Below are 18,837 nucleotides of genomic sequence, written 5' to 3' on the forward strand. Positions count from 1 at the left end.
TCTTTGGTGTCATATTGAGGAAAAAACTCATTTTTTTCTTTTAAAAACAAAAAGACAAAAAACAATATAAGTTGCTTTAAGTAGGGGTTTAATTTCTCTCTCGGCGGTCAGTGCTTGTATTAATGTAAAACCCCTCAGTCAGGGGGAATCGCTGGCGAAGACTGCCGACCACTAGGAGGCGCTAGTCAAGATGGTCCCGTCTTTCCGTGATGATGAATGCAGCGGGGCTAGAGGTCAGAGTTGAATGTTTGACAGAGAGCTGAATATGGATTCCATATTTCATGAAAAAGTGAGTTAAAACGTTTAAGTTAAACACGTAGCTATAAGTTGTTAATGGTGTTTAGTTGGCCCTCTAAGCGGTAATGTGTGGACTGACGTCATCAGGCCGTTGTTAAGAGATTTGAGGTTGTGTTTGAGAGCTACAATGCTAAGTGCACCTGCTAGTCAGATGTTATACAAAGTTTCCTTACAGCTAAGAATATCATCAGTAAGCAGGGATGTAGTTGAAGGAAAGTTATGTTGTTAGATAAGTGAATGAATTAGCTTCAATTAGCTAATTGGTTTCATAAAAAGTATTAAGATCAGTTTTACGTAAGCTAGCTGTTTGTAGCTTTACATAAGTGTGATGCTACCGTGTGCACAGATCAAAACAAACGACTTTGTTATGAAATAATCTGTGGCTATGGAGCTAATGTATCTGTTTAGAATTAGGGGTTTGTTAAGTGTCATGTAACAGTCACTACTTTCTTTCATTTTTTAGCAAGAGGGCTCTCTTTGTGCCCAACACTGTCTCAACAACCTCCTGCAGGGTGAGTATTTCACTCCTGTGGATCTGTCCTCTATTGCCCATCAGCTCGATGAAGAGGAGAGGATGAGGATGGCTGAGGGAGGTATGGGCAGTGAGGAGTATAGGACTTTCTTACAGGTGAGGCGACAAAGATGTGTCATGTTAAAGAAGCAGTTTATCCTTTTGTGCCATTATGTAACAGGTTGTTTTCTGTCTATCTTTAGCAACCATCTGGAAACATGGATGACAGCGGGTTCTTTTCAATTCAAGTGTGTTTAAATGATTACCTTCATATAATGTTTTGATAATAAGCAATAACTATTTAGTTTACACAATAAGTCTACTATGACTGTTTTATTCATTTAGGTAATTAGCAATGCTCTAAGAGTGTGGGGCCTGGAGTTAATCCTCTTCAACAGCAGAGAGTATCAAAGCCTGATGATTAATCCAATGTAAGGTTTCTTTGTCAACTTTTCATTAAAATAATATACATCTTATTACTGCTAAATAGTTCAATCTAATAATGAAAACTTGCGCTTCTTGCTTTTTTTCAGAAATGAGAAAGCCTTTATTTGCAACTACAAGGAGCACTGGTTTACTATACGCAAACTTGGACAGCAGGTCTGAGGAATTTGTCATAATCTCCAAGTTAATTACAGCATGATTCACTTGAATAAACACTGTTTCTACTTTCATTGCAGTGGTTTAACCTGAATTCTCTGTTGACTGGACCAGAGTTGATATCAGACACTTATCTAGCCCTCTTTCTTGCACAGTTACAACAGGAAGGTATTGCAAACTTGACTTTTATCTCTATTATCTGTATCTCTTTGGATGCAGTGAAAACATACAATGACAAATGCTGTATTTGTCCAGGTTATTCCATATTTGTGATCCGAGGAAACCTCCCCGAGTGTGAAGCAGAACAGATCCTAAGGATCATGAGAGTGCAACAGCAGCAGAGGCCAAGGCTTATTGGAGAGGATGAGGCACAGACAAGTGCAGGGTGTGTACACCAAAACCTGTATCTTATTATTAGTTTGAAGTTGCTAAAAATGCACATTTGGTAACTTATTAACCCTTTATTCTGTGAGCAGCCGGTCTGCAGCTCTGAACCAAACTGAGATGAACTTTGGTGTGGAGGAAGAGGTTGTGGATGATGATGATGAGCTGAAGAGAGCTTTGGCACTCAGCAGACAGGACATCGATGTGGAAGATGAAGAAGCTGATCTCCGAAGGGCCATACAGCTCAGCATGCAAGGTAAAGAACAATGAGTCATCCAAAGGTATTAAACATTGTTTGGTGACTTGTCAAGATTCCATTCAAATATATTAAAATGTTTTATGATTATCATATCAGACACAGCAAAATGAATTAAGATTAAAATCATGAAATCATATTTTAATTATTATTTTAAAAAAATTCAAAAACTGTATTTGAACTTTAACATGATATTTGTTTTAATGAAATATGTATGCTTATTTTTTGTATTACAAGTATAAAGACGGAAAATGTTTTTTTTGTTTCTTTTCAATAATAAAGGAGCTGTGATGAGCAACAAGCCCTCTGAGTCTGAAATGGGAAACGTGAAATCTGGGAGCAATGCTGGAGCACAAAGAGAAGGTCAGAACGAGACGCTGACAGCAGAGGAATTACGGCGGAGAAGACAAGCTTATTTTGACCGGTAGGTTTAACTGCTTGCTGGGCAACTACCGAAAAGAAGGTAGTTGAATTACTATGTCGCCGTATATAGTATATGTATAGTATATATGCAGTCTCGTTCAGTTGTCTTTGCAGAAGCTGTTCAGTTTTACGGTCAAAATTTGAATACAGCTTTGATCAGTGATGTTTGTTTGAACAGTTTAGTGGTATTTCACGAGGCCATATCGTTGCATTTTGTTTAATAAATGTTAATAGTTCATTGAAGAATTAGTTATATTGACTCTACGTCCTTTGATCTTGCAGAAAATAAATTGTAAATGTATTTTCATATAAAAACTCTGTCTATGGACTTCTCAGGCAACAGCAACAAGCTCAATCAAACCTTTCTCAACAACCAGATACAATATCAACAAGTGGCTCAAGTAAGTACATACTTTTAGGTATAGAGAATATGAAGTTCAGAAAATATCATTAGCTCTACTTACAAAAAGGGCTATAGTAAAATTAAGGAAAAAAACTCTCTTTTTTTTCCAGGCTCTGTGAACATTGTCTCTGAACAGGACCAACAACAACAAAAGCCCAGCCAGTGAAGCTGTGAAAGGTTTGCCTGCGTTGTTTACCAGCTGCCTGAATTGGCAACCCCCTCACAGGGGTTGACTTTGCTCCTTCCTCTAACCTTTTGCACATGCGAACATAAGGGACAGTCAGACTGCTGACATGTTCCACTGGTTAGTTCGCTGACTGGCTTTAGAGAAGAGATCAATGACAAAGAAAAGGCAGGAGTTAGTTTAATATAACTAACTGAGCACTGACACTGGGAAAAGGGTGACCACAGACTCATGATGCAGTTAAACCAAGTTTGCAATTGCCTTTTTACCATGGCGCCTTCTATTTGTATTGTATACTGTTTTTTATTCTCTATTTTCCCCCTTGATGAGATAGAGAGGAATCTTCCACATACAAATGGTGATTACCTGTGTAAGGGTAAATACATACAGAAGTTGGTGTTACATGAAAGGAGACTTACAATGCGTTAAGGCCATATATAAAATTTGATAGGAAATCTGCAGATCCTTTCTTTTTTTTGACTTGCGTTTGTAAAACTTGGACTATTATCCCACTGCTCGACCCAACACAACACTATTATAGTTTTGACATCAATTTGCTACATTCAGAAACATCTTGTAGCCTCTTGCACTAACATACGTTGGTCATTTATTCCTCACATCATAAATAATTTTCCATGTGGATGCTGAAGAGTGAAGTCTGAAGGTTTTGGGGCAACAGCACAGTTCTAGTGTTGTGGCTTTATTATTACCAATAAGTGTATAAATAGGCATTATGAATAATGTACAATAGTACCTCTTCTTTGAGTTATGTCCATCTCCAATAGAGGCTGAACAAATAGCTCAATAGAGTTATGTCCTACATATTGATGCATATTTTTCACATCTTATCCAAAATAAGTTGAAATGTTATGGGGAACAAAGGAGCATACTGTAAGAACCATAACTGCAGATATAGATAAATACACTGTATTCTTCCAGCAGTATGATTCCTTGAAACTTAAATCAAAAGTCCCACCTGTCTACAATACCGAGAACCAAGACTTCAGCTGCTGTTTCTAATGCTCAGTATTCTTCATGAACATAAAAGGAATTATTTAAATAAAGATAAGACAGAAAATGATACTCCTCCCTTTCAGGCTTCTACACGTTTCACTGACCTTGTATTCCTCTAATACTTAGAGCAATGTAGCACACCTTGTTTTACCGTGCATCGCTCTGCAAACTTCAGCTTAGTCCTGAGAATATGATGACAGATAATATTGATGTATCGTCCACACATTACTGCTTCAAAACAGAAAGGACTGTTGGCTTGGACACAATAAGTATTTAGCATCAATCCCCCCCTCATGTAAGGCAAATTTAAACTCTTGTGCTCAATGACATCCAAGCAGAACTATAATTGTTTCATTCATGTTTCTGTGTCCTTTTGATCCATTTAGGCTTTTATTTTCTATTTTTAATACATTTGTGATTTAGTATAGCTGGCTTTTTTCTCTTTATATTATTTTCACTCACTACATTCTTACAATAAGTATTCATTACTTTTGTTAAATATCACGTGACACAAGACATTCTTTCATTTTATGTAAACGCTCTCATTCTGGGATTAAAGTGACATTCACTCCTCCTACATTTTCCCGTGTTATTATTTTAAATGTTAATTCGCAGTTATTATCACACTTGTGACATCAGTCTGAACGGGTAAAAAAGGCGCTGAAGCAATCTGGAAAATCACAACAGGTGGTTAATGTGTAATACTAGAGTATACTTGCACTTTGTCCCGCCAAATAAGAGATGGCGCGTTCAGACACAATCCTGCCCAAACTGAACGGTACGTATGACGGTTATTTATTTGTGAAAATAATCTGCCATCTGTTCTGTTATTTTCATGACAAAAAAGTTTTGTTTGTTTTTTTTCATTTAGATTTGGGTGTAGTGGGAATAGAATAAAGCGGTAAATGTATCTGATGTATGTTGTAAGTATTTTTAGAGGAGTTCAGATAGATAGATAGATACTTTATTGATCCCGAGAGAAATTCAAGAAAGCGTTTCTCCATGTCTTCATCTTCAGGTTATGGTCCCGAACTCTACCAGAATCAAAAAGATGGCGATACATAAAATGATTAGATTTATTTTTGTTGTAACCTACATGGGCTTCCCTGTCCTCCAAGCATCGATCATAGATGCCACCATCTCTGATCTTGCCTTCAAAAATATGGATTGTGCCATGAACCTCTACAGAACGATATCAGGCTACCACGACAAGAACATTTTTTTCTCTCCCCTGAGCATCTCAAACAGCTTTGCTGCTCTCTCAATGGCCTCGGATGGTGTCACACATCAGGAATTACTCAAGGGACTCAACCTGGAGCAGCTGGAGAGAACTGACCAGCCAGAAATCATCCCCAAACTCTTCCAACTGCTCAATGAGAATATCACACAGAATGGATCACTGAAACTGGACCAGAGCATGGCCCTGTTCATGCAGTCACAGTTTGAGGTAGAGAAGATATTCGAACAACAAATCAAGATGTTTTTTGACGCGGATATCAAAAGGTTAAACTTCTCCAACACTGAAGAGAGCATTACAGTCATCAATGAGTACATTCAAAACAAGACTGAGGGCAAGGTGGTTGAGGTGATTTCCAGTCTGGATTCAACATCCCAGCTCATGATAATTAGTACAATTTTCTTCCAAGGTAAGGAGAATAACCCTTGTTGTGAAGAGTTTATCTTTTGTTTTAAATACAAGTTTTGGCTTCCAATTGTGTTGTGACCTTCAATTCTTAGTTGACAATTTGCCAAAGTTAAACTAAAAATACAATATTTTCGACAGGAGCCTGGCAGAAGCCTTTCAACCCAAAATACACTGACACCGCTCCCTTCTACATAGACAACTACAAAGTTGTGCAAGTGCCGATGATGTTTATGGAGGATAAGTTCTACATGATGGAAGACGTCCTTCTTGGTGTAAAAGGGCTGAAGCTACCATACCAGGAAGGTGTTTCAATGCTTATTCTGCTCCCCAACAAAGGCATAGACTACACTGTGATTGATGAAGAGATTTCTGCTGATAGGTTCCTCAGCTGGATCAAAAATCTGCAGAAAATGTAAGCATGGAAAATTAGTTTTACAGACGCATGGAAGACTTAACTTTCTTAAACTTTGTCATTTTATCCACTGAGATCTGTTTTTTTATTTTTTATTTTAGTTATATTAATGTGGCTTTGCGGCATGTTCTCCTTAAATGTGCATCTGTTTGCAGCAACAAAAATGCACCTTATTAAACATCTACAAAGAGATATTAATTGTCTACCAATTGTTTCTTACAGCAAATTGGAAGTGACTCTGCCCAGATTTAAGATGGAGCAATCATATTCCCTGCACAACCTTCTCCCACACATGGGCATGGCCACGATCTTCAGTAATTCAGCCAATTTGACAAAGCTGAGCAAGGACGAAGGACTCAGGGTGTCAGAGGTTGTTTTCAGTTTGAAGATGCTATTCCAATATATATCTTACATAAATCAAAGATGATGATTTTAAACTTGACTGTATTATCCCAGGTGCTGCACAAAGCAGTGATTGAGGTGGATGAGACGGGGACCACAGCAGCAGCTGCCACCACAATCAGCATTACTCCATATTCCTTACCCAAGACCTTCACTGTCAACAGACCATTTTTCTTCTTCATATACAATGAACAAACAAACTGTTTGCTCTTCATGGGCAGAATGATTGACCCCACCAAAGTCTAACAGTGTATTATGCAGCTTCAGTTTTAAAATGCTTGCATATTTTCTTTATTCAAGCTTTAAAACTGTTTGGATGCATTTTAAACGTTACATTTGGCTTTAAATGATTCTACTTGTCTGTTTGGTAAGCCTGCTTACATTACCTAGATCCCTATGAATTAAGAATTTAAGTAAAAATGCCTTTTTGTAATTGCCTTTTTGTAATGCAAAATCCATCCTGAATGAGAGCTGTGGTGGGTAAATGCATGGAAGCATCACTGTAGGCCTAATTCAAGAACTTGTTTGAATTGGTGTAACGTTATTGAATTACTTTCTACATAATGAGAAAATGAAATTTAATCTGTGACTCTGGGAAAGAAATTAAACATATTCATTAACATTAAAAACAGAAGACCAGCTGCATTGTTTTAAGATTCCTGATCCACTTGAAATAACAATCTGACATGAGTTTGTAGCCTCTTTGACTAAATACCTTTCACCAGGAACGCTTTAAAGGGGCAGTTATTATGTGTTGATATATAATAATCATAACACAAGGTTTTTAAATTTAAACATGGAAAAGTCCGTTTTTATCCCACTTAGGAAGGAAACCAGTGTAATGTCAAGTGGAGTGACAAATAAAGTTTTTTCAAACCACGTGACCAACACTGTCATGGCGTCGTCCTCGTGTCACGCGTGGATCGTATCATTTGGAGCGGCATATTGACGTTACTTAAAACCCCAAACAGGTGAGGTACATGTTTATGTTGTCTTTCTTTTGGATTGTATGTGGTTATTAATGTCGTATTGTGTTGAGATATGATTGAGCGCATGTTGATGACAGTGTGAGTGACTCGCTGTACAGATCACTTTTAACACGCGTGTACAGTAAAGTAGTGTGACTCGTTTGGACTAACTCGGCTTATTTGTTGGTAGAATGAAGACAAAGAATATGGGGCCGAAAAACCAGCGTCTGTCCTCCGGGGTGAATAAAAAAGGCAAACGGAGCATCCATTTGAAAAGTAAGTGGAAAGCTGTAGCGCTAGATCCCAGTCTCTTCTCCGAAGAGGGTCTGGAGGGTCTGGTGTGTTTTGAGGAGCTGACAAGTTACCGTCTGGTTGACTCCGAAAAGGCTGCAGCTAAAGCGGCTAAAGAACTCAAAAGGAAGGAGGAGAAGAAGAAGGCGAAGGTGGAGAAGAAGAAGGCGAAGAAAAGGAAAGCCAGCGAGGGAGTGAAGACTGGACAGAGTGTGGCTGTGGAGGAGAAAACGGTGGAACCTGTCAAGAAAAAAGCCAAGAAGAAGAAAAATAAGAAACTTGTCTGTGCAGAGGAATCATTGCAACAAGATAACATTTCTTCAGACGTTGCACAGGAGGATGTAGCTTCAGGTGAGACAGAAGGGAAAGAAGAAACGGCAGAAAAGGAGGTGTTGAAAGAAACCGTAAGCAGCTCAGAACCTGGTGCTGAAACAAAACAAGAAAAAAAGGTCAAGAAAAGGAAGACAAAGAAACAGAAGCAACAGTTTGAAGAAGTTAACATTGCAGAGGCAGAGCCGAACCAGGAGCCTCCATCAGAACTTCAAGCTGTGGAAGAAGAAAAATCCACTCAAGACAAAGTCACAAAGCCCCCCAAGAAGCATGCAAAAAACTGGACGAATGCAGCTCTCTCTGGCTCTGACGGCAAACTCACTGACATGAGTGCATGGAAGGATCTGTTTGTTCCCTCACCTGTGCTAAATGCACTGAGCAGTCTTGGGTTTGGATCACCAACCCCTATTCAAGCTCTTACTTTGCCTTCTGCTATCAGGGATCGGATGGATATACTGGGGGCAGCTGAGACGGGTAAGATAAAACACTCTTTGCTCTTTTTGTCCGTCAGAAATCGGTCCTAATATTTCTGTAAGTGAGCCTAATGTGAGCGCTGTCTTTACAGGAAGTGGGAAAACATTGGCTTTTGGCATTCCTATGATTCACACCATCCTGGAGTGGAGGAACGGTTCAGAAAAGCCTCTGGATGATAACACTGAAGCTCCCTCACAGATTGAGAGTTTGTATTTACCAGCTTTAGAGCAGTCCACTGAAGAGGATGAGGATGTAGAAGTCGAGACTGGGGAAGAGGAGAGTGAAAGTGTCACACAGGAGGATCACAGCGACACAGGCGAAAATGAAAGTGAAGATGATGTCCATGGAGAAGAAGAAAATGATGTCCTCTTAATTGAAAATGCAGACGTTGACCTTAAGCCCAATGCTGAAGACGAAGAACAAACAGCTGATGGGCGGAGTCAGCCTCTGCTCGGATTGGTGCTCACTCCAACCAGAGAGTTGGCTGTTCAGGTCAAACACCACATTGATGCGGTTGCAAAATACACGGGTACGTTCTTGAAGCTTAGTGATGTCTTTCTTGATCAGTTACACACGTTTTCCGAATGTCAACCATGAAGCTGTTATTTTTCTGCAGATATCAAAACAGCGATAGTGGTGGGTGGTATGGCTCAACAGAAACAAAGACGAATGCTGAAGAGAAGACCAGAGATCATCATTGCCACCCCAGGACGTCTGTGGGACCTGATCAAAGAGAGACATCCACACCTGCTGAACTTGAGACAGCTCAGGTGAGTCACATTTCACACCCTGTCTCTTTTGGATTTTGCAACATGGTCAAAATTTGTGTTGCGAAATTAAATACTATGTTTCCATAGATCAATATATTGTATGTTTAGTTCTAGTAGTAATTACAAACACGGTTAAACAGAGCATTTTTATCACTGTACATTGATTGCGCCTCAATATATCATCCGATAAAGGTCATCACACATGTAGATCAAGGACCGCAGTAACATCATATGACATTGTTTACATAATGAATGATATATCTTTTTGTTATATTAAAAGAAATTGTTGCCAGTTCTCCAGTGTTTGATATTTTTTGAAATTGGAAACCAAATGCAAACCACAAAAATGACATTCTTGTATGAATATATTTGTATTATATTTTTGTTGCAAACCGATCAACCCAAAAAGCTATTTGCAAAGTGAGCAAGATGAAGTTGAATGATATTTTAAGTGTTTGAACTGACTGAACTGAAAAATTGTACCTCAAAGCATGTTCACGATACACGGCTATCAAATCCAACATTCTTAAATGTCATGTTTTCAGCAGGATCTGTAGTGTCATTCAGGATTTTCATTCTACTCTAAAATATCTGGTTTCTTCTTCAGGTGCCTGGTCATTGATGAAGCGGATCGTATGGTAGAGAGGGGCCACTTTGCAGAGCTGGAGAGTCTGCTGGAGATGTTGAACACGGTACACTTTAATCCCATGAGACAAACATTTGTGTTCTCAGCCACGCTGACGATGGTTCATAGCCTGCCAACGCGCCTCCTGCAGAAGAAGAAGAAGAACTTGGACAAGAGGAGCAGGCTTGAAGTTCTCATGGAGAAAGTGGGCATCAGGTCCAAACCAAAAATTGTCGACCTCACCAGGAAGGAGGCAACTGTGGAGACCCTGATTGAGACCACTATCCACTGCCAAAAGGAGGAGAAGGACTTTTACCTGTATTATTTCCTGCTGCAGTATCCAGGCCGCACCATGGTCTTCGCTAACAGTATAGACTGTATCAAGAGGTTGAACTCCCTGCTGGTTATTTTGGACCGTACACCACTGCCCCTTCATGCCAACATGCACCAGAAACAACGCCTCAAAAACCTGGAGAGGTTTGCTGAGAGGGAGAGGTGAGCTTTGCATACAGTTGCAGTCTCAGAATTTGCACAAGGTTTAGTTATTTTGAACCCAGAAAAGAAACGTAATACTGTATTAAATTCAGCTAAGAGCTTATGGGTATTAACTGATATGCAAGAAGAGGTTCTCCAATAACACATTCTATTTAGTTTTTATATAAACGTTTTAAGGATACCTTTTTATTCACAATTGTGTAAATGAGCAGTTTTTGAATCAAACTGAGACTGATATGAAAATCGTTTAATGCCATTAGTGACAGATTTATTTGTCACTAATGGCTGTCCAGTTAATGTTTATTAACTGGACAGTCTTACTGTCTCATGCATACACAGACTACAGTCTGGCTGAGAAATGACTCGCTTGCACACGATTTGTGTGGACTTTTAAATTGAAACTTTTTTTTGTTTGCCTACAACCTTTTACTGTATTTATTTTTGACTAATTAACTCAAAACTCACACAGATTCAACCACTTACTTTATTCTGTTATACTTATTCATTTTTTCCTTCACAGCTGTGTTCTGCTAACTACAGATGTGGCAGCCAGAGGACTGGATATTCCCAATGTCCAGCATGTTATTCACTACCAGGTAAGCCTTTCGGACGTTTGTCCAAAGCATTTATGTTTCATTGAAATCCTGATGCTTTCAATAAAAACATTTGCGTGTCATTGGCCTCCAAACAAGTCGACTAATTAAATGTGACACAAATTAGGTCCCTAGGACATCTGAGACCTACATCCATCGAAGCGGCAGAACAGCGAGAGCCACTAAAGAGGGTCTCAGTTTGCTGCTCATCGGCCCAGACGACATGATGAACTTCAAAAAGATTTACAAAGCTCTTGGGAAAGACGAGGAGCTCCCCATGTTCCCCATAGAGACCAAATGCATGGACGCAATCAAGGTGAGACCCAGTATTGAGCCTAATGTGTTGTCACTTTAAAGTCATTATATTTGATGTTAATTGTCGAGATCGTCCCTTCAGGAGCGAGTAAACTTGGCCAGACAGATAGAGAAGATCGAGTTCCACAACAGCAGAGAGAAGCACCACAACTCGTGGCTGAAACAGGCAGCAGAGGCCCTTGAGGTGGATCTGGATGATGATCTTTTAATTGGTAAAACAAAATGTTCTTTTCTTGCAGCATATTTTGTCTTTTTAAAATGCAAATACAAACGACTACAAATGCTATCATTGTCTGCAGGCAGCGCAAAGGACGAGGAAGCAGACAGAGGGCAGCAGAAGATGGTGAAAGGGATGAAAAAGCATTTGAAGCATCTGATCTCCCAGACGGTGTTCAAGAACACGATAAAGACCAAGTACCCAACACAAATGGGAAAGCTCTCCCTGCCTAACCTGCCTCTAGCTGGGAAGGAGAGTGCCCTCACCAGCGTTTCTTTACAGGGGAAGAAAAAGAGAGGTGGCCGATTAAAGCAGAAAAAGCAAAAGAAAGAACAACAGTGACATGTAATTATGTAACATTTCAGTAATTATTGCACCATGTGTAAAAAAAGATCTGTTAAACTGCTTTACACTGCAAGATTTTATAAAAATTAGTGTCCGAAAGCTCAGTTGATGTTATTTATTTCCTTTCTCCACTGAAACTCAATATCCCTGAGTCGAGCAGAGTCCCTGTGGACGTCTGGTCAATGTTGCTGCCTTGGGTAGAGAATGTTGTAGTGTGATGTCTGATAGAGGAGGTGCACTAAAGGTTCAGCTCCCTCTGGAATGATGTGGTGAGCCAACTGATGTTCATCTCCCTCCATAGAGACGATGTGGATGCAGATATCCAGAGCTTGTGAAAGAGCTAAGATGTCCACATGATCACTCTCCATTGCCATGGCCTCCACCTCCTGTAGTAAGGGGAACACAATCATTACCCCACCCAAAGTTTCACTGTTTTCTGAATAATATTTGTTAGAATTTAAACAGATGACTATCTAGTTTAAAAAAAAAAAAAAATGTTTTCACTAGATGGCAGCAAAAGACTTTGTGACTTACTTGCTGACAGTAGACTTGTAGGTTTGGCGCCTCTACAAAGTTGCAGAAGAAGTCTGCATGGTTTTGGAGGTGTGCTGAAGTGATCAGCCTGAGAAATTGCACCACGCTGTCGGATGTCGTCTGATCATTACAGAGCTGGAGCAGTCGCTCCTCCTGCATGTCAGCCAGGCACTGCTCCACGACATTTACAACCTCCAAAGGAAGAGAAAGTCAGCCATTTTTCACACTCCAGTCAAACTAAAAAAATATCTCCTTTAATAGCCCTACAACAGTGACAAAAATATGATTTTCTTTACCAGTAGAGTTAAAGCACATTGTTGGGTCTAAAGTGTCTATATAGTTCCAATTAAGGTTCCTTATTTTCAGAACTTAAACCTTTATAATGGGACTATCTGGAAAAACTCAGGACCCTCATAACAGGCTCATGTGTCAGATTTGGCTTCATTCTATTTTCAAAGTGTAATATTTCCAGCTGCTTATAGATTCTTATCCATATTGATTTACTTTCATTTGTATTCCTTTTAAAACCAGTGTGAAGTTGACCAGCAATAGGATAGCATCACTGACTATCCTCTTTAAACTAATACTGAATAACATGTGACAGTTATTCAAGTCTCAGACATAATGCTTAACAACTCACATTTGAAATTGCCTAAAAAACGTTTTTGTTTTATGCAACTCTTCTGTGCCTGTTTGTCCAACATCACGTTTATTAACATCCATTTATTCCAAACTGTCACAGCACATTTTATTTGATTTCCTTTGAAATGTCTTAACCCTTTAGATTTGACGAACGTTTAATTGATTTAAAGCCACTGTTTCGAGTTTGTAGGTGATTGTGAAATAGACTGCAATTAATACTACTGCCTCGAAATGAGCTTTACAATCAAGAGCACGTCTATTTCTAGACTTCCAGTCTTTATAGCCCCCACTACTGTAGGGTTGATGCCAGACCATGTTATTACCAGCAGGCTACTGAAACAGTCTTTATTTGCACTATGTGAAGCAAGATGAGGTTGTTACTGTATCACACAAAGGACAACATCTGCTAAGATGTAGAAGGTGGGCAGAGGGCTCCACAGCCAATACAAACCTAAAAATCATCACAGGCGACTTAAAGGCCTACAGAGAAGTCTAGGCTTTAGCTTGATTCAGTCCCTTCAATAATATAAATGTAATGAATGTATCAGAAAATGTATTTACTGTGTTCAGATGGTGCTCAAAAAAACTCTCATCAAATCTCGCAGAAGTAAAGTCTTGTCGGGTTTGAATGATTTTCTCCTTCAATCTGAAAGTGAAACCCGTGAAAAAATAAAGTCCATATTAAATGTTATGTAAATTCAATATTTTCAAATAATGCTGTAATGATAACTGACCTCTGCAGAGCCCTGGCATTGTGTAGGACTGACTCCAAGCGTGCAAAGAAGAGGGCTCTATAGAAGCAGTTTCCGTCCCCACGCACTAGTCTGACCGAGGAAAACTGGCTGCTTAAATCCTAACAAAGGACAATAGTCTTATTTAATATGACAAGAAAACGATCACATGCAGGAAACAACAATGTCATACTTTATACTTGGGACCCGTCGTTTGCTCAGGAAACAACGAGGATATGTCCTCTCTGCTTGACACAAGACTGTCAGCCTCCATCTGTTGAGAAACGAACAACGATAGTCTTCGTTTCAGTTTGCGAGAAAGAAAACAGCCTATGCGGCATCAATGGTCACGTGACCACACGACATATCTTTACATTTCAACAAGATCGAAAACATGTTAGAAAAAAAACAGTTTGGCAAGGCTATCTGCGTCAAAGCAGGTTGTCACAGCTACTGTTGCAATTTGATTTCCATTTTCTGAAATCCGGATGTTTGTACGTACCACGTGTTCCTGTTAAAGAGACAGTACTGGTTTAATTTATGTTTGTGAGGTCGTCAGACAGAAATTAGAAAACAAGTCAAACTGAGTAGAAACTGTTAGATTACAGGCTGTAAACTAAAATAGGTCTACAGATGACTTTTTTTTCTCAAGTTGCGTTATTGTGTAATAATCGAATGAAACTATTAAACAATTGAAAAACTGTTAATAGAACTCTTTAAGCCCAGTTAATAGTAAAACCATCCTTTTTAGAGTTTACTAAGAGGTAAAAAATAAATAAATGAATAAATAACTAAGCCTTATCACCTAAAGTATTAACCTAGGTTATATAAACCTATTATTTTCAATTTGCATGTTAGAGGAGGGGCTGAGCCTATTTTGGTAGACAAAAAAATATATTTTTCATATTCAACATAAGTGTCAATTTTTTTTGTAACGAAGTAAGCTGAATATTCCCCTATTTACTGCAATAAAAAGTGGGTGTAAAAAACGGGTTCAACATAAGCCCTTTTCTACGGTTTAAAATATAGGCTTTTACTAGTCTTCCTTATAACTATCCTGAAGATCAATACACAAGTGATCGTCTTGCTCCCAATGGCAGGCATGAGCATAAATTGTAAATATGAAGGGCATGACTAAAACAGCAGAGGAAGTTCACAAAAAAACAAAAACACTCACAGTTTCACAGTCCATATTACTTAATCCTAAGGCATGCAAATTGCAGACAAAAATGTGTTTTGCTCCTTTCAGTGCATTGCACAGATGAGTAGAATTGCAGCATAATGGTTGATTACTGTGGGAACTACAAGGCTGGTAAAAACCTGCATGACAGTGTTTGGTAACATTTGGGGGAACAAACAAACTTCCTCTGTTGCTAATGTTTGATGTTATGTTTGATTAATTAGATTGATTAATAGAAATGTAGCTTTTCTCTGCTGTTCAATATGAACTATATTCAATCAATTGAATGTGGGAACTCTAACTCTTCATTATTAAAGTTTTTTGTAAACTTCTACTCTAAATCTCAGAGAATTACAAACACACTGTTGCATGCACATAACATTTTGATTGTGACCTTTTGGTGAAGATTAACCCTCTTGCGCACACATTGACAAGTCTCGATGCTCACACATAATTATTTTATTTACAAATACTTAACACACTTAAAGGGCAGCATTTGTCACATCATATTAATAAAAGTCATATCGTCATATCATTTAGTACCTTATTCAACACTATTCAACTGCATAAAGATAGTCATGTTACTACTTTAAAGGTCCAAACTGAATTTTAACACTTAACACACACGGATAACTGTTAGAAGAAACACAGATAAGTTGTGAAATTCATCGACTTGTTGCCTCACTCTTTCTACTGACTTTACTTGAACTTTTGATAAGTGTTTTACTGCCAATGCTTTTCATGGACACCTTCTCTCTTTTGTATGTCAGAGCTGTTCTGCTTGTCATGGCAGATCCAGACACCATTAGTCTCCTCGCTCTCTTCTCAGTGTCAGCCAAGTCCAGAATATACTCCTTCAAGGAAACATTTGGTTAGTTTAAAATAGGTTAAATAAAATACAATTGTTACTATTATGGTATAATTTCTAATAACTTTTTTATTTTTTCTCAATATTACCTTCACCATGTCCATCTTTGTAAGTATGTTCATGTTTTCCAAAGGTCCAAATGCAGGAAGATAACACTGCTCTGCAAGGTTGTTAACTGCCATAAGTACAGATCCCATTTCTTCAACCTGAGTAATGATTGACAAGTAATGATCATTTTATTTTTATTTTTTATTCTGCAAATAGACTCAGGGTAATGTCGAATTCCTCATCTTGAAGGCATACTTTCTGTCTAGACAGGCCTTGCTCCATCAGCAAGTTAGCCTCTGCCTGCTTGTTCTTCTCTTTGTGTGTTTCTAACTCACTCTGAAGTTCAGACAGTTCCTTATTGGCTTTCTGCAACACAAATACAAACTCTAATTCATTCATAAAATCACTGTAAACTGAAAAACATCTAACAATGATAATTCTGTGCTTCTTACCAGTCTTTTGATGCTGTGCTCCTTTGTCATGTTCCGAAGTTGTCGCTGACTCTGCTCCACCTCATTCTCCAGACTACCCAGGCGCTGCAGCAGACGCTGGTGGGTGATGGACAGGGTTTCATGGCGCCGGATGATGGGCATAACCAAAGATTCAGATCCATTGTCAAGGTACGCTGGAAAAGATTTTGCAATCAAAATATAGATTACGATCCCACTTATGGGCTATTGTGTATTTGAATAAGTAGAGCAAATGGGTAACATAGTAAGTTTTTAACTTACTCCTAGGGAAATTATCTAGTGTTTTCATCAAGTAGTCCTCATAGATTTTGTATTTTGCAATCCTCCCCTTTAAAATGTGATGCCTATGAATTGATACGTTGCAAAAGTGAGGTAGAAGGACTCAATGAGCAACATGCTACCGTGAAGGCTTTGGTTTAAAATCCTCACCTGGCTCTGAGATGTGTCAGTTGCTCAGTCAGATCTTCTATCTCTTTCTGTTTCACAATGTTCTGCTCTCGTGCATCCTCAAACTTCTTCATAGCCCTGTGTCGCTTTTCATCATTTTCCGCCATAAACTTCTCAAATTTCATCACCCTGTCTTTAGTCTGGGTGAAAGAAAACAAAAGGTTCCTGAAAAATGACAGTGTCATTTCAGTTAGGCCTTCCAGTACAGCCTTAAATTCAACAAAGTTGGGACATTGTTTACGATGTAAATAAAAACATATTTTTAAGATTGAAACCTCATATTTCATTGAAAATGCACAAAGACAACATATCAAATGTTAAACTGAGAAATTGAATTGTTTGCGGGAAATGTTTGTTAATTTCAAATTTGAAGCTAGCGGCACGGGTCAAAAAAGGTTTGGACAGGGTCATATTTATCGCAGCCCGAAGTGGAATGCATTCTTTCTTATTGCATGATTTTAGCTGCTCAACCATCTCATGTTTCTTTTTTTAAACTTCATAATGCTCCAAAACGTTTTCCATGGGTGACAAGTTGAGACTGCAGGAAAGCCAATCCATCACCCAGACTCTTTTCTTACCAAGCTGTGCTGTTGTAATAGACCCAGAATGTGGTTCTGCATTATCTTTCTGAAAAAGTGAAGATCATCGTAGTAAAGAAGTTTTTTATTTTGCAGAAAGTTGTATAGTTCAGCCTTCACAAATGTGCAGGTTACATATGCCAGGTGCACTAATGCACCTCCATCAAGGATGCTGTCTTTTGAACTGAGCACTGTTTTCAAGCTTGATGGTCCACTTCTCCAACATGATGTTTGCATCAAAAAAAAGAGCATGTAATTTTACAAATACAACAACACTTATCAGTTTCAACATTTTAAACAAATATCGGGTTTCAGTGTTTTGAAAATCCTTACATTCTGTTTGTAATCTTACTTTACACAACTTCTTGAATCTGTTGAATTCAGGGTTGTAGATTTAGTACGTTTTATTTCACCTGCTGCTGTTTTACTTCCAGTTCAGATCTTCTCTTGGCCAGAGCCTCCGTACTTCTTTTAAACTCTTGGCGTTTGAGCGTCAGCTGCTTGTCCACTTCGTCCAACTCTGCCTGTTTCTTCAGGACCATGGTCTTTTGCAAAGTGTTTACTCCTGCCTCAAGGATTCTGCTTGAAGTCTGCAAAATAATGTCAGCTGCATAAACACATCCTAAAAATGGTCCATCTTTGATCTAACATATAATGTTTTGTAAATATAATATAGTAATTTTGTGCACAAGTTTACATATACCTTTTTTTCATATCTAGACTACACACTTATTCTGCCTTACCTCTGTTACAACTGGTAGATAGTTGATATGTTCCTCTTTCATATATCTGAGGAGAGAATAACTAAACTTTACCTTGTTTATTCGAAAAATGTATTTAAAGAGAAAATAATTTAATCTGCAGTTTTAAACGCATGCCTACCTGGTGTCGTCCAACTGTGTTACAAAAATGTTTCGTGATCTGTTTTCCACTGTCAGCCGTAGACGGGGGTCGCTGTCTCCTAAAACTGGGAGTGAAGTGGTCGTCATGGTTATTTATTTTATTTTTTTTCATACGCGTACGTTTGAACTTAACTTAATACATCCTTCAGCTTCTACTTTAGACTCCGATTTCTGCAATTATTCCACGTTCGGACGACAAGTGGGACGACGAAGGTTTCCCTTCCGGATGTTGTCCTTGATTTTGTGTAGCTGTTTCCAGGGGAACCGCGATCAGGACAGCTGGGAATTTGTCGGGATCGTTTATCCGTTGTCAGGGCAACTGCCAAGGAGGCGGTCCCGTTTGAGCGTCTGCATGAGATCGTCAGAAATAGGGAGAAAGTTAAGAGCGCTTACTCGGGTCTAAATCCCTCAAACCCTAAACCAAGTTGAACGGAGGACTCGTGAGCATGTCTTAAATTATTTAGCTTTAACGTTGAGATGTGA

At 38.8% G+C, this 18,837-nt stretch overlaps 5 protein-coding genes across 10 annotated transcripts; 3 read left to right on the top strand and 2 right to left on the bottom strand.

The window, feature by feature from the left end:
• The first annotated feature begins 250 nt into the window (after positions 1 to 250).
• atxn3 (ataxin 3) lies at positions 251 to 4,646 on the top strand. Of its 4 annotated transcripts, none has more exons than XM_079369543.1 (11): positions 251 to 289; positions 761 to 925; positions 1,012 to 1,056; positions 1,154 to 1,239; positions 1,342 to 1,408; positions 1,489 to 1,576; positions 1,664 to 1,793; positions 1,885 to 2,048; positions 2,331 to 2,472; positions 2,808 to 2,872; positions 2,985 to 4,646. In XM_079369543.1, exons 1-11 carry the CDS (start codon positions 266 to 268, stop codon positions 3,038 to 3,040), a joined length of 1,032 nt encoding a protein of 343 aa, XP_079225669.1. In that variant the 5' UTR covers positions 251 to 265; the 3' UTR covers positions 3,041 to 4,646. The 4 variants fall into 4 exon arrangements, with proteins under 4 accessions (XP_079225669.1, XP_079225670.1, XP_079225672.1 ...); XM_079369544.1 differs by lacking the exon at positions 251 to 289 and adding an exon at positions 393 to 487; XM_079369546.1 differs by lacking the exon at positions 251 to 289 and adding an exon at positions 422 to 513 and having other exon boundaries at positions 765 to 925.
• Positions 4,647 to 4,741: 95 nt separating this feature from the next.
• serpina10b (serpin peptidase inhibitor, clade A (alpha-1 antiproteinase, antitrypsin), member 10b) lies at positions 4,742 to 7,415 on the top strand. The gene is made up of 4 exons (XM_079369542.1): positions 4,742 to 5,718; positions 5,856 to 6,129; positions 6,352 to 6,499; positions 6,586 to 7,415. The coding sequence occupies exons 1-4, from the start codon at positions 5,094 to 5,096 to the stop codon at positions 6,775 to 6,777; spliced, it is 1,239 nt and encodes a 412-aa protein (XP_079225668.1). The 5' UTR covers positions 4,742 to 5,093; the 3' UTR covers positions 6,778 to 7,415.
• On the top strand, positions 7,397 to 12,053 carry ddx24 (DEAD (Asp-Glu-Ala-Asp) box helicase 24). 2 transcript variants are annotated; one of them, XM_079369540.1, is made up of 9 exons: positions 7,397 to 7,502; positions 7,690 to 8,594; positions 8,686 to 9,123; positions 9,211 to 9,364; positions 9,972 to 10,484; positions 11,005 to 11,080; positions 11,205 to 11,393; positions 11,475 to 11,604; positions 11,692 to 12,053. In XM_079369540.1, exons 2-9 carry the CDS (start codon positions 7,691 to 7,693, stop codon positions 11,949 to 11,951), a joined length of 2,664 nt encoding a protein of 887 aa, XP_079225666.1. In that variant the 5' UTR covers positions 7,397 to 7,502; position 7,690; the 3' UTR covers positions 11,952 to 12,053. The 2 variants fall into 2 exon arrangements, with proteins under 2 accessions (XP_079225666.1, XP_079225667.1); XM_079369541.1 differs by lacking the exon at positions 7,397 to 7,502 and having other exon boundaries at positions 7,510 to 8,594.
• A 12-nt stretch (positions 12,054 to 12,065) lies between these two features.
• On the bottom strand, positions 12,066 to 14,342 carry LOC306840330 (ubiquitin thioesterase OTUB2-like). The gene is made up of 5 exons (XM_079369547.1): positions 14,055 to 14,342; positions 13,865 to 13,983; positions 13,692 to 13,776; positions 12,489 to 12,680; positions 12,066 to 12,340 (listed from the first exon to the last, which is right to left on the bottom strand). Exons 1-5 carry the CDS (start codon positions 14,133 to 14,135, stop codon positions 12,134 to 12,136), a joined length of 684 nt encoding a protein of 227 aa, XP_079225673.1. The 5' UTR covers positions 14,136 to 14,342; the 3' UTR covers positions 12,066 to 12,133.
• A 1,143-nt stretch (positions 14,343 to 15,485) lies between these two features.
• ccdc197 (coiled-coil domain containing 197) lies at positions 15,486 to 18,826 on the bottom strand. Of its 2 annotated transcripts, none has more exons than XM_079369612.1 (9): positions 18,335 to 18,826; positions 18,196 to 18,241; positions 17,866 to 18,059; positions 16,857 to 17,014; positions 16,689 to 16,771; positions 16,410 to 16,582; positions 16,213 to 16,323; positions 15,999 to 16,115; positions 15,486 to 15,895 (listed from the first exon to the last, which is right to left on the bottom strand). In XM_079369612.1, exons 1-9 carry the CDS (start codon positions 18,464 to 18,466, stop codon positions 15,707 to 15,709), a joined length of 1,203 nt encoding a protein of 400 aa, XP_079225738.1. In that variant the 5' UTR covers positions 18,467 to 18,826; the 3' UTR covers positions 15,486 to 15,706. The 2 variants fall into 2 exon arrangements, with proteins under 2 accessions (XP_079225738.1, XP_079225739.1); XM_079369613.1 differs by having other exon boundaries at positions 17,866 to 18,042; positions 18,335 to 18,819.
• Between the last annotated feature and the right edge of the window lie 11 nt (positions 18,827 to 18,837).

Source organism: Symphodus melops (genome assembly GCF_947650265.1).
Source record: "Symphodus melops genome assembly, chromosome: 19".
Taxonomy (NCBI): Eukaryota; Metazoa; Chordata; class Actinopteri; order Labriformes; family Labridae; genus Symphodus; species Symphodus melops.

Bases quoted from the DNA above. Each gene is read 5' to 3' on its own strand.
- ccdc197 (XM_079369612.1), bottom strand. From the start codon at position 18,466: ATGAAAAAAAATAAAATAAATAACCATGACGACCACTTCACTCCCAGT. The intron at 18,242-18,334 runs GTAGGCATGCGT...TTCTCTCCTCAG, and splicing joins ACACAGTTGGACGACACCAG to ATATATGAAAGAGGAACATA. The intron at 16,772-16,856 runs GTGAGGATTTTA...ATCAATTCATAG, and splicing joins CTGACACATCTCAGAGCCAG to GCATCACATTTTAAAGGGGA.
- serpina10b (XM_079369542.1), top strand. From the start codon at position 5,094: ATGGTCCCGAACTCTACCAGAATCAAAAAGATGGCGATACATAAAATG. The intron at 5,719-5,855 runs GTAAGGAGAATA...TATTTTCGACAG, and splicing joins TAGTACAATTTTCTTCCAAG to GAGCCTGGCAGAAGCCTTTC. The intron at 6,500-6,585 runs GTTGTTTTCAGT...GTATTATCCCAG, and splicing joins AAGGACTCAGGGTGTCAGAG to GTGCTGCACAAAGCAGTGAT.
- ddx24 (XM_079369540.1), top strand. From the start codon at position 7,691: ATGAAGACAAAGAATATGGGGCCGAAAAACCAGCGTCTGTCCTCCGGG. The intron at 9,124-9,210 runs GTACGTTCTTGA...ATTTTTCTGCAG, and splicing joins TGCGGTTGCAAAATACACGG to ATATCAAAACAGCGATAGTG. The intron at 11,394-11,474 runs GTGAGACCCAGT...TCGTCCCTTCAG, and splicing joins AATGCATGGACGCAATCAAG to GAGCGAGTAAACTTGGCCAG.
- atxn3 (XM_079369544.1), top strand. From the start codon at position 425: ATGCTAAGTGCACCTGCTAGTCAGATGTTATACAAAGTTTCCTTACAG. The intron at 1,240-1,341 runs GTAAGGTTTCTT...GCTTTTTTTCAG, and splicing joins AGCCTGATGATTAATCCAAT to AAATGAGAAAGCCTTTATTT. The intron at 1,794-1,884 runs GTGTGTACACCA...TTCTGTGAGCAG, and splicing joins GAGGCACAGACAAGTGCAGG to CCGGTCTGCAGCTCTGAACC.
- LOC306840330 (XM_079369547.1), bottom strand. From the start codon at position 14,135: ATGGAGGCTGACAGTCTTGTGTCAAGCAGAGAGGACATATCCTCGTTG. The intron at 12,681-13,691 runs GTAAATACATTT...CTTCCTTTGGAG, and splicing joins TTGAGCACCATCTGAACACA to GTTGTAAATGTCGTGGAGCA. The intron at 12,341-12,488 runs GTAAGTCACAAA...CCCTTACTACAG, and splicing joins TACAAGTCTACTGTCAGCAA to GAGGTGGAGGCCATGGCAAT.